The sequence below is a fragment of the Myotis daubentonii genome, chromosome 1 (genome assembly GCF_963259705.1).
Source record: "Myotis daubentonii chromosome 1, mMyoDau2.1, whole genome shotgun sequence".
Taxonomy (NCBI): domain Eukaryota; kingdom Metazoa; phylum Chordata; class Mammalia; order Chiroptera; family Vespertilionidae; genus Myotis; species Myotis daubentonii.
The window spans coordinates 125,724,765-125,741,560 of NC_081840.1; the positions used below are offsets into that span (position 1 = coordinate 125,724,765).

At 38.8% G+C, this 16,796-nt stretch overlaps 1 protein-coding gene across 1 annotated transcript in view; it reads left to right on the plus strand.

The window, feature by feature from the left end:
- The window catches only part of LOC132233646 (sodium/hydrogen exchanger 9B1-like), a 43,549-nt gene that overhangs the window by 16,014 nt on the left and 10,739 nt on the right, over window positions 1-16,796 (plus strand). Inside the window, exons 4-6 of the mRNA XM_059694702.1 lie at window positions 9,074-9,249; window positions 14,490-14,596; window positions 15,940-16,089. Coding sequence (XP_059550685.1) covers window positions 9,074-9,249; window positions 14,490-14,596; window positions 15,940-16,089 — 433 coding nt within the window. The remainder of the gene's footprint in view (window positions 1-9,073; window positions 9,250-14,489; window positions 14,597-15,939; window positions 16,090-16,796) is intronic.

A 16,796-nucleotide genomic window follows, 5' to 3' on the forward strand; every position in this document is an offset into this window, starting at 1 on the left:
GAGATGTGAGAGAAATATCAATTGGTTGCCTCCTGTGAGCACCCTGACTGGGATTGAACCTGAAACCTGGCCAGGTCAAATTGATGGAATTTAATGACTGATAAATAATGAGAAAGTACATCTAAAATCAAGGAAGATTTTGAAGTTTTTTCTTTGGAATCTGTATATATATTTTTGTAAGGTGGAAGTATTGCTACTCCAGCTTTTTTATGATCATTTACCTGAAAAATTTTTTTTCATCCCTTCACTCTCAGTCTCTGTGAGTCCCTTTTTCTGAGGTGGATCTCTTGTAGACAGCAAATTAATTGGTCATGTTTTCTTATTCTTCAGCTACCCTATGTCAGTGGTTGGCAAACGGTGGCTTGCAAGCCACATGTGGCTCTTTGGCCCCTTGAGTGTGGCTCTTCTACAGAATACCACGTGTGCGCGTGCACATACAGTGCGATTGAAACTTCATGGCCCATGAGCAGAAGTCAGTATTTTGTGGAAGAGCCACACTCAAGGGGTCAAAGAGCCACATGTGGCTCACGAGCTGCAGTTTGCCGATCACTGCCCTATGTCTTTTGATTGGAGCATATAATCCATTTATGTTTAAGGTTATTATTGATAGGTACTTGTTTGTTGCCATTTTTATTCTTTATGCCTGTGTTCCTTCTTCCCTTTCTTTTTTTGCTTTTTCCAGTAGTCCCTTTAGCATTTCTTGCATTGCTGACTTGGTGGTAATAAACTCCCTTAGCCTTTCTTTGTCTGTGAAGCTCCTGATTTTACCTTCAATTTTGAATGATAGCCTTGATTGGTATAGTATTCTTAGCTTCATCCCTTCTAGCCTGATGTGTTTCTGTTGAGAAATCAGTTGATAGTCTAATGGGAGATCCCTTGTAGGTAACTTTCTGTCTCTCTCTGGCAGCCTTTAAGATTCTTACGTTGTCATTGATGTTTGACAATTTAATTATCATGTGTCTTGGTGTCAGTCTTTTTGGGTTCATCTTGTTTGGCACTCTTTGTGCTTCTTGGACTTGTGTGACTTTTTTCTTCCCAAAACTAGGGAAGTTTTCTGTCATTATTTCTTCAAGTTTTCTATTCCTTGCTCAGCTTCCTCTTCTTCTGGTACCCCTATTATGTGGATGTTGTTTTGTTTCATATTTTCCCAAAGGTCCGTTAGGCTCATCTCCTGCTTTTTAAGATTTTTTTTTCAGGTTGATGCTCTGCTTGGGTGTTTTTTCTACCTTGTCTTCTAACTCACTGATGCAGTCCTTAGCTTCTAGTTTACTGTTGAAACTTCCCATTGTGTTTTTTAGTGCATCTATGTCATTCTTTATTTCCTCTTGATTCTTACACATGTTGAATTTGTCTTCCATCCTTTCCAGCATCCTTATAACCATTGCTCGGTATTATTTCTCTGACAAGTTGCTTGCCTCCATTTCATTTATTTCCTTGTCCGGTGATTCCTCCTTTTCTTTAATGTAGGGGTGGTTTCTTTGGCTCCCCATTTTTGCTGTTCCTTTGTGATTGTTTCTATATATTAGAGCAAACTGCTATGCCACCCAGATTTTTTTTTTGTCTTAAATCGATATTTTGTGAGACCCAGTGGTGCAATCTCTCAGGTCTTCTGGGCTCGGCATTCTAGAGATAACCCTACTTGGGATATTTGAGTTCTCTTGGTATAGTAGGGTCTTGAATGTTATTGTACCATTCATGGATGAAATATCCTCTCAGGGTGTATGTTTATGTGGCTTGCTCTCTACCCTATTGACCAAACATCACAAAATACAACTCAACAAGACACAACACAGAGGGAAGAAAACACAAATGTACTCATGACACCAATAACCCCAATAAAGGTGACCAACTGAGAAGAGAGAACTAGGAGAGAGAAAAGAGAGCAAATATGATATTGAGAAAAGGAAAAAAAGGTAGAGTAAAAACAAGGAGCAAAAAAAAGAAAAAATATATATGGGGAGAAAACACCACAAAACAAGTAAACCAAAAAAATTCAAACACACACCCAGAAAACGGGGGTGGGGGGTGGGAGGGGGGGTTAACAGAATCTGTAGAGGCAGGGTTTATATACAAAAAAGTAAGATTAAGGAATTGAATGAACAGGGGAAGCGCCATTGTTCAGTATAGAGGAGGTAGAAAGAGAATGAGTGATAAGAGGAAAATAAGTAAGTAGGTAAATAAATAATTTTTTAAATCTATTTATTCATTTATTTTTGGAAAAGGATAATAGAGGAGAGAGCAGATAGGCTTGAATTTAATGAGTAAAACTAATTAAACAATTAGGAGAAGAAGAGAGCAAGAGAGGAGAGGAAAAACAAAGCATAAAACAAATTGACTACTGAAGAAAGAGAAAAGACAGGGTGCATGGACTTGGAGCAGGGGAGAGGAAATTAGATATATGAGTAAGCCAACAGAGACAACAACAATAATAACACGTCAAAGCAGATAAAGTTGATCAACAAACAAGGGGTAAAAAGAAAGAAAAGAGAAAAACTAAAACAGGAACCGGAGAAAATGATGAAAAAAGGAGAGATGAAGAAGAAAAGGGTGGAAAAAAAGAAAAATAAGATAAAATAAAATAACAAAATAAATTAAAATAAAATGAAGAAAAAGTAATACAAAAAAACGATAAAAACGATAAAAGAAAAAATAGTTTTTTCTTTTAAAAAAATAAAATATAAAAGGTAAAAAAGTGAAGTGTTTGTTTCATCAGAGTTTTAATGCCCCATGGGGGCTGGTTTAAGACCCCACTTTTCTGTTCTGTCTGCCACTTCTGAGTTTTCTGTTAGGTAGTCAGCACCGTGTTGAAGTTCCAAGCAACTCACCGCTCCTGTTTGTATCTATCTCCACAGCCTTGGCTGCAAGCAGGCGGAACCAATCTGCCTGCTTTTCCTGTCTGCCTACTGTCAATCTTAATCACTCAAATGTCTATTTCTGATAGGGCTTTAAGGGGAGAAAAGCGCTGTATTGCTTTCTGGGACTGAACAGCCCCTCTTCAGCCCAGTCTTTGATTGCTCTTTGGGGTTATTCAGAGTCTTTGTTTTCTTTGTAAAGCTCAAGGTGTAGGCTGGGTTTGGCTGTATTAGATCCCTTAAGGCTGCTAGGAGAGCCTGGCTCTTCAGAAGAAAAATGGCTGCTGAGGTTTGGAGGGTCACGAATGTCTCAGTGCCAGATTCCTGGTCACCTCTCCCTGTCCTACTCTTCTCCACCACCTCTCCCCAGACTTCACAAATCTGCATCTCTACCTGCATGGCAGCCTCATGTGAGTATTTGTAATTGAAAGTCCCATAAACGGGGTTTAGCGAGTAAAAGCAAAGACAAAACAGGCAAAACAACCACATAACGGAGAGTTTCTCTCCCCCTGGCACCATGTGGCTCAGGTACCTCTTCCGGCTGCCTTTCTGGGTGCAGCCTCTCATGGTTGTGGACTTAGATCTAGATTCCCCAGCCACCAGCAGTCCTGTGGGCTTCCTTTCTACAGTTGGATGTTACACCTGTCCCCAAGGGATGCAGATTTGGTGCTGTGCAGCTTCTTTCTGACCCTTTAGGCCCGCTGGTTGCGTATCTCTCTCCAGCCCAGATTCCCCATTCTCCAGGCGTCCTTCCCAGCTGTGAATTGTCTTATCAGCTGTGTCTAAGTTGCCAATTCTGGGTTCATGTTATTTGATTTAGTTGCTCCTCCTATCTGATCCAGGACAAGGCTCAGGACACATCTGCCTATTTGCCGCCATTTTTCCTCCCTCAGTTTCTATCATCTCTCAGAGCTAATTTTTAAAATCAATTAGAGAACCTCTGTCTCAAAAAGATCAATCTAACCAATTTATTATAGAATAAGTTGGATTTAATCCTGCTTTTTATTTCACTATTTTAAATATTATATATTCTTGGTCCTGGCCAGGTAGGTCAATTGGTTAGAGCATCATCTCATGGTTGTGGGTTTGATACCTGGTCAGGGCACATACAATGATCAACTAATGAATGCATAAATAAATGGAACTATATAAGTTGATGTTTCTCTCGCTCTCCCTCTCTCTGTTTCTCAATATCTTTCTAAAATCAATTTTTAAAAACACTTAAAATACTGTATGTTTAAGTGAATTTCATTCTTTTCTTTCACTTTTGCTGGATTAACAGCATTTTTTGTTGTTCTACTTTTGTTTATTCCTTTAATCTTTAGAAATTAGAAACTCACCCTGGCTGGTGTGCTCAGTGGTTGGAGCATCATCCTGTAATTGAAAGTTCAAGGGTTTGATTCTTGTTCAGGGAACATACCCAGGTTATTGATTTGATCCCTGGTTGGGGTGAGTACCCAAGGCAACCGATTGATGTTTCTCTCTCACATTGAAGTTTTTTTCACTCTCTCCCCCCCGCTCCCTTCCTCTCTCTCTTAAACAGTAAAAACATATCAGTAAAAACATATCCTGATTAGAAACTAGAAACTCCTCCTCCTAATGATTACCTATAATTTTGGAAAACACATTCTTTAATTCATAGCAAGTTGTCACTTTCCCCACTTCTTTATATATTCCCTCACTAAGATTATTTTTAAGTTCTTTACAATGAATTTATTGCTTCTATAGATTTAGCAATAAATTTCACTGCCCACTATTGTTTCTTGTAACAATAATTATAGTAGTAGCAAACACTTCTAAAGTGCTTACTATGTGGCACATAGCTGGGTTGCAGTTTTGATAACCGGCCTCAGGTGGGGCACATGTAGAAGGAAACCAATCAATGTCTCTCTCTCACATCAATGTTTCTTTCTCTCTCTCTTTCTCCCTCCCTTTTCCCCTTCCACTCCCTCTAAAAATCAATGGATGAGGATTACAGAGAGAGAGAGAGAGAGAGAGAGAGAGAGAGAGAGAGAGAGAGAGGCAGGCACTGGCAAACTTTAGATGCCTGAGTCCTGTGGATTGCTACAGCTCTAGAGGTATTACAGTACTGCAGGTAGACCCCTGGGGATGCTCCAGAGTAGGAAAAGACAAAACTCTTCACCTGGAGATAACACACCCAAGCCCAGAGAAGACATATCCCAGAAAGGTTTGAGAGGTCCCTAGAATCTCTAGCTGGGCTGATTGGTGAAGATCTCTCCATAGTGAAGATAGTCTATAAAGACTGTTTTCAAATATGCAAATTTCATCAAATGATAACAAGACATATCAAAGGAACAACTAAAACTCCAGAAGCCATTCCTAAACAAATGGAAATGTATAAATTATTCACCAAATACTTCAAACTAATATCTTTAAAATGCTCAGTGAGCTAAAAGAGAACACAGACATCTAAAAATGTCAGGAAGAGAGTAAAAACAATCTTGTCAGTAAATGATGTTAGGGATATTAGACAGATACATGCAAAAATATAAAACGAAACTAGACCACCAACTTACCCCATACAGAAGAATAAACTCCAAATGGATAAAAGACTTAAGTGTAAGTTGTGAAACCATAAAAATTCTAGAAGAAACCATAGGCAGCAAAATCTCAGACATCTCTTGTAGCAATATGTTTGCCGATTCATCTTTTAGGGCAAGGAAAACAAAAGAAAAAATGAACAAATGGGACTATATCAAAATAAAAAAGCTTCTGCACAGCAAAAGAAACCATCAACAAAATGGGAAGGGATCCCATTGTATGGGAGAACATTTTGCCAGTGATACATCTGATAAGGGGTTAATTTCCAAAATATATAATAAACTCATACAACCTAACAAAAAGAAGACAAATAACGCAATTAAAAAAATGGGTCAAGGACCTAAATAGATACTTCTCTAAAGGGGACATACATATGGTCAAGAGATATGAAGAAATGCTCAAAGTCACTAATCGTCAGAGATGCAAATTAAAACAATGAGGTATCCCTCACACCTGCCATAATGGCTATCGTCAGGAAGCTAGAAATGCTGGTGGGAATGCAGACTGGTGCAGTCACAATGGAGAACATTATGGAGTTTCCTCAAAAATAAAAAATGGAACTGCCATTTGACCCAGGGATCCCACATCTAGGAATATATCCTAAGAATCCCAAAACACAGATCAGAAAGGATATATGCACCCCTATGTTTATAGCAGTGTTATTTACAATAGCTAAGATCTTGAAATAGCCCTAGTTCCCATCAGTAGATGAGTGAATAAAAAAGAAGTGGTACATTTCCACAATGAAATAATATGTAGCTATAAAAATGAAGGATCTCTTACCCTTTGAGACAACATGGAGGGACATGAAGAGTATTATGCTAAGCAAAATAAGCCAATCAGAGAAAGACAAGTATCATATGATCTCACTTATGTGCGGAATCTAATTTAAAAAGTGACAAAAAATATATATCCAGAGATATGGAAGTATGGAACAGACTTTGCTGAATTTCAGAGGGAAGGGGTGAGAGAGGGCACAAAGAACTTATGTGCATAACCCTTGCACACAGACAATAGTGTGGTGAAAGTCATGAGGGGAGGGAGCCTGGGTAGTTTGGAGGGGATCAGTGGGGGAGAAGAGGACATGTAATACTTTCAACAATAAAAAAGATAAATTTAAAAATATAAAAAATAAGCATATCAGGAAAATCAGGCATGAATCAAATGAAGTTACCAATAAAGAAATAGAAACTATATAAAAGAACAAAAATTAATTGTAAACTGTAGTATACAATAACAAAATTGGGGGGGGGGTGGAATGACTACAGGGATCAATTATAGACTGGATCAATCTGAAGAAAGAATTAGTGAACTTGATGCCAAGGTTATTTGAAATCAAGTCAATGGAGAGAAAAAAAAAAGAACAAAGGAAAGTGGAGAGATCCTAGGGACTTATAGGATATTCTTTAATAGACCAATCTACACATTATGGGAGTTCTAGGAGTAGGAGAGAGAAACAAATGGTCATAAAGCCTATTTGAAGAAATAATGGGTAAAAACTTCCAAATTGAGAGATGAAATGGACATACAAACTTAAGAAGCTCAAAGACGTTTCACTTGAGTAAAACCAAAAAGACCTACACTGAGACACACTATACTCAAACTGTCATAAATCATAGAGAGAATCTTGAAAGTAGCAGAAAAAAAAGCAAGCGTTCCCGTAAGATATTAATTGCATTTCCCAGCAGAAAACTTGTAGGCTAGAATGTACTGGAAGATTCAAAATGCTTAAAGAGCCCTAGCCTGTTTGGCTCAGTGGATAGAGGGTTGGCCTGTGGACCAAACGGTCCTGGGTTCAATTCTGGTCAAGGGCACATATCTAAGTTGCAGGCTCCTCCCCAACCCCAGCCCTGGTCAGGGCACTTTCAGGAGGCAACTAATGGATGTGTTTCTCTCACATTGATGTTTCTCTCTGTCTTTCCCTCTCTCTAACATTCTTCCTAAAAAATCAGTAGGAAAGTGTTCTTGGGTGAGTATTAACAACAACAAAATGCTAAAAGAAAAAAACAACAACACTGCCAACCAAGAATACTGTATTCCAGTAAATTTCATGTAAAAGCTTCATGACATTGAATTTGGCAATGATTTCTTAGATCTGACACTTAAAAACACAGGCAACAAAAGAAAAAATAGATGGTACTTAATAAAACTTGAAAATTTCTGCACAGGAAATGAAACACTAACATAGACAAAAGGCAACATACAAAATGGGATAAAATAATTGCAAAACATATATCTGAAAAGAAATCAATATTTAGAACATATGAAGAATTCCTACAACTCAAAACCAAAAAAACCTACCTAAATAATGGCAAATGACTTTAATAAACATTTGCCCAAAAAAGATACACAAATGGTCAACAAGCTTATGAAAGTGCTCAACATTTTTAATCATTAGAGAAATACTAATTAACAATGAAATATCAACTCACACCGATTAGGGTGGTGACTATTCAAAAACAAACAGAGCCCACTGAATATTATTAATACTACTAATATATTTAATATTAGTAGTAATATTTAATATTCAGTGGTTGAGGTTGCTGGTTTGATCCCATCAGGGCACGTGCCCAGGTTTCGGACTTGATCCCTAGTAGAGGGAGTGCAGGAGGCAGGCAATCGATGATGTTCCTCTCATTGATGTTTTTATCTCTCTATCCCTCTCCCTTTCTCTCTCTCTCAAAATCAATAAAAACATGTTTAAAAACAACAACAAGCAAACCAAAATAACAGTTGTTGACCAAGATGTGCAGAAATTGGAACCCTTGTGCACTACTATTGGGAATAAAACTTGGAAACCAGTTTAGAGGTTCTTCAAAAACAAAACAAAACAAAAACAAAAAACACAAAAATAGAATCACCATAAAATTAGTAATCCTATTTATGAGTATATAACCAAGAGAATTGAAAGCAAGATTTTAGAGAGATGTTGCAGCAGTATTCACAATGGCAAAAGCTTGGAAAAGCCCAAATAACCATTGACAAATGAATAGGTAAAGAAAATTTGGTATATACATACAATGGGATATAATTCAGCTGTAAAAAAAAAAAAAAGAAAAGAAAAGAAAAGAAAGAAAGAAAAGAAAGGAAGAAAGAAATCTTGTCACTGTCTACAACAGTGGTTCTCAACCTGTGGGTCGCGACCCTTTGGGGTTGAATGACCCTTTCATAGGGGTTGCCTAAGACCATTGGAAAACACATATATAATTACATATTATTTTTGTGATTAATCAGTATGCTTTAATTATGTTTAATTTATAACAATGAAAATACATCCTGCATATCAGATATTTACATTACGATTCATAACAGTAGCAAAATTACAGTTATGAAGTAGCAACAAAAATAATTTTATGGTTGGGGGTCACCACAACATGAGGAGCTGTATTAAAGGGTCGCGGCATTAGGAACGTTGAGAACCAACTGGTCTACAACATGATGAGCCTTAATGACATTATGCTGAGTGAAATAAGCCAGGACAAATATTGCCAGGGTCTGGGTGAGAGAGACATTTTACCATCATTAAATGGCATTCACTCAAAAGCTGAATTTTTACACTTAACAGAAAGTTGTAAAAATATATCTGCTATAAATTTTAATAAAATTAACTATTTGGTAAAGTGGATGTTTTAAAATTGGTGTTCAAAATCTTCTCTCAGTTTTGTAGTAGGTGCTGTCTCTCCTGCTGTTGTTGTCCCTTCCATGCTACAGTTGCAAGAAGAAGGATATGGTGTTGAGAAAGGCATTCCAACCTTACTAATGGCTGCTAGCAGTGTAGATGACATCTTGGCTATCACTGGATTCAGTATATTCATGAGCATGGTCTTCTCTACAGGTAAACAAGAAAATATAACCATTGCCATGTAATTCATAACTTTTTGTTGTTATTATTATTTATTTCATTCAGTTATTAAACAAGATTTTTATAAATTTAATATATTTTTATTCTTTATAGAAAGCTCATTTTAGACAAGGGAGGAAATTTCAGTGGGTTAAGAAACCACTACTTAATACAAATTATTTCATTTTAATAACCATATGTTTCAATTAATTTGATAACCATTTTATTACCATTTATCTGCTCAAGTTGCTTTGGAATTTTATCACAGTTTTTAATAGAAAAATTTAAGCAGTAATATTATTAATACTACTAATATCTTTAATAGATATTTTTGAAATATACCTTTGGACATCATTATAAACAAACTAGAGGCCCAGCACACAAATTTTGTGCACATGTACGGTCTCTAGGCCTGGCCTGTGATCAGGGCCATCCTTCCCGGTGGCCCACAGCTGGCCCCAAATCCCACCGCCACCCAACCTCTGCTGCCACCCACCCCTTTTGCCATAGGGTGATCAGTGCCTGACGGCCAGGAGAAGGGACTGAGAGATCAGCTGTTACTGCCCGCTCACCAGCCCCGCCCCCACTGTGGGTTGCCCTCTGTGTGTGGGGTGACCAGTGGGGTGGGGGCCTTGGCTTGGCACTGCCCACATCCCCAGCCACCCACCCCCGGTTCCTCATTCATTATCAAGCGATCAGAGCATGCTGGCTGTGGAAAGGAACTGAGAGGTGGTCAGTGCGCCTCATAGTAACTGGTCCAGTGGTTGTTTTGATCATTCTGCCTTTAGGGTCAATTTGCATATTACCCTTTTATTATAAAGGATAGAGGCCTGGTTCACAGGTGGGGGCCAGCTGGCCTGCCCTGATGGGGGCCCCAGATCTGGGTGGGGGGGCAGGGCTGGCTGGGGTGAGGGACTGTAGGCGGTTTGCTGGTCAGCCACACCCACTGTTGGGGTGGGGTTTCCCTGGGTGAGGGGCTGCGGGTAGTTTGCAGGCCGGCCACACCCCCAATCAGGGTGGGGGTCCCTGCTGTGGGCAGGGCCTCCTGGGTGAGGGGTCACACCCCTGATTGGGGTGGGGGGGTCCCTTTTGGGGGCAGGGCTGGCCTGGGCGAGGGGATAGGGGTGATTTTCAGACTGGCGATGCCCCCATCACGGTGGGGGGTCCCCATTGGGAGGCAGGGCCAGCCTCGGCAAGGGACCATGGTCAGTTTGCAGGCTGGCCACGTTCCCATTGGGGTTGGGATTCCCGTTGGGGGGTGGGGCTGGCCTGGGCAAGGGGCTCTGAGGAAGTTGGCCACCTCAATCGGGGTGGGAGAAGCTGATCAGTGGCGGGGCCAGCCAGGGGCAGGGGCTGGGCATCATAGCAACCAGTTGCCCAGCTGTTAAATTGTTATGGTTGCTGGATTTTTCTATATATAGATATAGATGGTTGCTCTGTTATTAAGACAAGTTAAATATATAGAGTGTGGACAACTGTGCACCTTTTGGTAGTGGTGGAACAAGATCCTGCACCAATTCTGAATCCCAAGGTGTTAATTTGGTCTTGAATGTCACTCTACAAAAATTGTGAAAGTAAAAATTTACACATTTAGTAATGATTTTAGTTATCAGCAATGTTTGAAATTCAGTCTCCTATATTATTGAAGCACCAAAATATTAAGTTTAAAAATAATGTATAAAGTTTCTCTTGAAATTGAAAGATATATATTTTAAAAAGGGAAAAGATAAAAATAAAATCTGCAATGGTCATATCCCAGGAATAATAATTCCAAATCTTTTGATGTAAGTCTATCTAGAATCTATCTATTTATCTATCTACTTATCATTCTCTCTCTCTCTCTTTCTTTCTTTTCTCTCTGCTCCAAATCCTATATAATAAAACCATAATATGCAAATTGACAGAATGGCAAAATGACTGGTGGAATGATGGGTCATTATGATATGCACTGACCACCAAGGGGCAGATGCTCAACGCAGGAGCTTCCCCTTGGTGGTCAGTGCACTCCCACAGGGGGAGTGTCACTCAGCCAGAAGCCAGGCTCACAGCTGGTGAGTACAGTGGCAGTGGTGGGAGCTTCTCCCACCTTCGCTGCAGGCAGGTGGTAAGGAGCAAGGGACTGCGAGAGCCCCAGACTGAGAGAGGGATGTCTGACTGCAGGTGGACATCCCCTGAGGGGTCCTGGTCTGCAAGAGGCCACAGGCCAGGCTGAGGGACACCTCCCCTTCAGTGCATGAATTTCGTGCACCGAGCCTCTTGTATTCTTATAAAATTATTGAACATTGACCATAATTGATTGTAACTTGAACTAGAGGCCTGGTGCACAAAGTTTGTGCACAGGTGTGGTCCCTAGACCTGGCCAGCGATCGAAGCATGAGTGTGTAGCATGGAAGGGCAGGTCCCAGCTGACCTCTGGGCCCTGGGCTGCACTTGGGCCCCCAGACCCCTGTGCACCCCCCTGCGCCTAAGCCATGGTGCCTGAGTTTCCATGCGGAGATGCGATGAGTGCAGCCGGATGCGGCAGGCCAGGACGCAGTGTGGGTCTCTTGGCTGCCCAGCGGTGCTGCATGGAAGCTGGGCAGGCAGTGCACCCTCTCCCGGCCAGCCTCACAGACTAGCTCCTGCGCAAACCCACAGGGAGCGAAGAGGCAGTGCAGGTGCAGGGCAGGCTCCTCATGGGAGCCCATCACCTGAGTGCAAGCCCTGGCGTCCCAGGGGAGGGGAACAGGAAGAGTGAGAGCAAGCTCGGCAGACGCCTCGCCGCACCTCTGTCCCAGTCACTCCGCCCCCAGGTGGCTGGTGAGAGGTTGCAGCACTTTGCCGACACCCGCCATGTTTTGTGTCTCCCCCTGGTGGTCAGCGCACGTCATAGTGAGTGGTCAAACTCCCATTCTCCGGGTCGAATGACCACCCATGGGGACAATTTGCATATTAGGCTTTTATTATATAGGATTGTTTTGCACTTAATTGTATATTGCATATGTTTCTCTTCAGTAAATAGATTTCTATGACATTGTAATGATTGCGTAGTACTCAATTATCTGTATCACAATTTCTTGTTGAAAACTGAAGTTGACTTCTATAGTTTCTATTAAAATAATATTTGCATGAACATCTTATAACTGAAGTTGTACTTAAAATTAATAATTTCTTAATCTTAAAAGAATAATCATTGAGCTAAAAAGTATATAGAGTTAATAAGCTTTTGAAATGTATTGCTGCAATGTCATGTCCTACCATGGTGCACAAGTTTGCCACTTTCTCTTCACCCTTTTCAAAACTAGATACTATTCGTCTCTTTTTCCCTTGCTAATTTGGTAGGTGAAAAGTGAGACCACTTTAAATGGAGTACTTTTTCTACTAGTGATGTTAAACAAATATTCATGTTTATCGGTCATTGACATTTTGTCATGTTTTATATTCTTTTCTTGGAATCTTTTGCCTTATAGGTGTGTTAATCTTTTGTTCTTTTTGATTTACCAAGGTTCGTCATAAAATTAAAAATGATAACCCTTTTTATCATATTCTTAGGTTTCCCCAATTTTAATTTGACTTAAATATATGAGAGTTCTTTTTTTTTGCTATTCAGAAGTTCTAAAATTTTTGTTAACAAATCTGGTAATCTTTTCCTTCATTAATGATTAATGGTATCAGTTATTCTCTCAGAAAATATTTCTGGCCCTGGCCGGTGTGGCTCAGTTGGTTGGGCATCATTCCATGCACCAAAAGATTGTTGGTTCAATTCCTGGGTCAGGTTTCAGGCTTGATCCTCAGTAGGGGTTCTTGATTCCCAGTAGGGGCATGCAGGAGGGCAAGTTCTCTCATCGATCTCTCTCTCTCTCTCTCCCTCTCCTTTCCACTTTCTCTAAAAATCAACTAAAATATGTATGTGTATATGTATATCTGTGTTCCTTCCTCTTCCATTGTGCCAGCCATTATGGCAAAGACTGAGGGTAAACAGTGAACAACAATATTATTGGATAATTGCTTCATACTTGTTTTAAGTTCCATTGATGTTTCTACCCATTTAATGGTCACAATCGTGCTATGCTCATTTTATAGACAAGGAAACTGAGGAACATAGGTTAAATAATTTGCTCAGCCTTGGATGGTTTTGCTCAGTAGTTAGAGCATCAGACTGTCAAACAAAGGGTCTCAGGTTCCATTCTTAGTCAAGGGAACATACCGCAGTTACAGTTTCGACCTAGCCCAGGTCGGTTGTATGTGGGAGACAACCAGTCAATGTGTCTCTCTCACATTGATGTTTCTCTCTCTCCCCTGGCACTTCCCCTTCTCTCTAGAAAAATCAATGGAAAAAATATCCTCAGGTGAGGATTTAAATTAATAAATAAATAAATAAATAAATAAATAAATAAATAAATAAATAAATTGCTCAAAGTCACAAATCCATTAAGTAGGGTAGCCAAGATATAAATCTGACTGTTTGACCCCAGACCCACACTTTTAAGTACTATTCTATACAGATGTGGTTGTATAAAATATATTGATGACTCAGTTGACCTTTGAATAGTCCCAGGATTGACCCTAGAATAAATCTCTTTTTATGTTGTTACTGTTATATTGTTCTTTTGATATTTATTTTTTATTGATTTCAGAGAGGAAGGGAGAGGGAGAGAGAGATAGAAACATTAATGATGAAAGAGAATCATTGATCAGCTGCCTCCTGCATGCCCACACTGGGGATCAAACCTCCAACCTGAACATGTGCCCTGACTGGGAATTGAACCGTGACCTCCAGATTCATAGGTCAATGTTCAACCACTGAGCCACACCAGCCAGGTTGTTCTTTTTATATTTAAATAATTTCTTTCTTTGTCATAATCATACATCAGAAAATAAATATTGCCAGCCTTGTGCTAGGTGCCAGAGGTGCTTCTTTGTCAATCTCTGTCCATTCTCCTACCTCACTTGATCTTGTAGTCACGGTGTGTAGGGGAGCACATTGTAGCGTATTAGTTCTTTGTTTTCCGGCCTATTTATTCAATAAACATTTCTGAATTGTTTGTACTAAATTATTTAAGAGTACACACCTAATGTATCAAATAGATCTGCATACATTTTTTATATTTGTTAATATTAAATATTCATTTTTCTATATTTGCTCTATAAAATACATACCTTTCTTCATAAATCACCTACGTTTGATTTTCTGATGTGTTGGGTATGTAAAAATATTTCTCTATGATCATTTTTCCTTATGTGTGCCCTTATAGGTGGCATACTTCATGATCTCTTAACTTCTTTTCGGGATGTAATTTTGGGTATGCTACTAGGAACATTTTGGGGAATTTGTCTTCGATATTTTCCAAGTGAAGATCAGGTAAATAAAAAATTAGTCAACTTTTAGAAGTATAGTATTGGTTATTTTTTTTGCAAAATTTGAACTTTTAGAATATCCATGAAATATTACATTTAATATTTATTGTCCTTCCCCATAAGTGTAGCCTCCATTGCCTACTTTGCTTTAAAGTGAGCACAGTTCTGATTGATAGGTGTCAATGGCCTTGGCTAAAGTCTTTGCTTCTGGACTTGGCAAATAAGGAATATTAGGGAAAATTTTTTTGATGGAATGCTGTATAAACCTTGTATTTATAAATGTAATGAAGGTGTCGACAGAAAAAATATATATATACACCTTTTATAAAGGATGATGTACTTACTGACTAAATACCTTTAAAAATATATTTTTTGAAACCTGTTCTGCTATGACAGAGATAACATACCTTTTACTATGCTTTTGGTTTTAAAATTAAGCTTCCTAATGCATAATACAGGGGTCCTCAAACTTTTTAAACAGGGGGCCAGTTCACTGTCCCTCAGACCGTTGGAGGGCCGGACTATAGTTTAAAAAAATACTATGAACAAATTCCTATGCACACTGCACATATCTTATTTTGAAGTAAAAAAACAAAACGGGAACAAATACAATATTTGTATTTGCATGTGGCCCGCGGGCCATAGTTTGAGGACCCCTGGTAATACTTTGCAATGGATACTTTTTAAAAAATATATAATTAAATCAGAATACCATTTCCATTCCACCCCACCCCTTTCTTCACTAAATTGCCTACTGACTTCTGACAACTTTTTCTAATCTTTCTTAACTCATACTTTCCTTTGAACATTTTAGGAGAGATAGATTCCCATTTACCTCCTTATATTTTCTGAGTTAAATTTACTCCCACTCTCTTTGACTGAGGCAACACTATTACATTCAATCCTTACCTGCCCTAAAGAATGTGCCAAAAAAAAAAAGAATGTGCCATTACTCTTATATTCTGTAATGTCCATTTTGATTTGCCTTTAACAATTGTCATAGCTAATGAGATTTTCAGAAATTTATTTTTAAGAATCCGTTGGATATGTTATATAGAACTACAGGTTATATTGCTGTCTCTCTTCTTTCCTTTTCACTTACAGTTAAAATATTTTAACCATTTTACTGGTATTACCAACATGTGGCAGAAGATGAAACTTAATAATTATACATTTTTTCACTTATTGTCAAGTCTACTAAAATATTTGGTGAGGAAGAAAGCCAAAATTTTATACATTATTTAATATAACATATTATAGAATCAAAAGGTCAATAATGAATGAAAGAGAATGTAAATGTATTATATGTTTAATGTAAATAATTTATAAAAATTTATATAATTCTAGACAAATCTTACAATGAAGAGAGCAGGCCTTATTTTGGGTTCATGTGTAACTGCCGTCTTAGTCAGCAATAGCATCGGTACACATGGAGCTGGAGGATTATTCACAATAATGTTGACTTTCATTGGAGGAGCACATTGGACCACAGACAGGGTGAATATATTTTTTTTAAGTTTATAATGGTCTTTATTATCCATAAATGAGTGAGATCATTTGGTATTTTTCCTTCATTGACTGGCTTATTTCACTTAGCATAATGCTCTCCAGTTCCATCCATGCTGTTGCAAATGGTAAGAATTCCTTCTTTTTTACGGTAGCATAGTATTCCATTGTGTAGATGTACCACAGTTTTCTAATCCATTCATCTACTGATGGGCACTTAGGCTGTTTCCAGATCTTAGTTATGGTGAATTGTGCTGCTATGAACATAGGGGTGCATATATCCTTTCTGATTGGTGTTTCTGTTTTTTTTGGATATATTCCTAGAAGTGGGATCATGGGGTCAAATGGGAGTTCCATTTTTAGTTTTTTGAGGAAACTCCATACTGTTCTCTACAGTGGCTGCACCAGTCTGCATTCCCACCAGCAGTGCACGAGTATTCCTTTTTCTCCACATCCTCTCCAGCACTTGTCATTTGTTGATGATAGCCACTCTGACAGGTGTGAGATGGTACCTCATTATTGTTTTGATTTGGAATCTCTTGGATGATTAGTGACTTTGAGCATGTTTTCATATGTCTCTTGGCTTTCTGAATGTCCTCTTTTGAAAGGTGTCTATTTAGGTCCTTTGCCCATTTTTTGATTGGATTGTTTATCTTCCTTTTGTTAAGTTGTATGAGTTCCCTATAAATGTTGGAGAT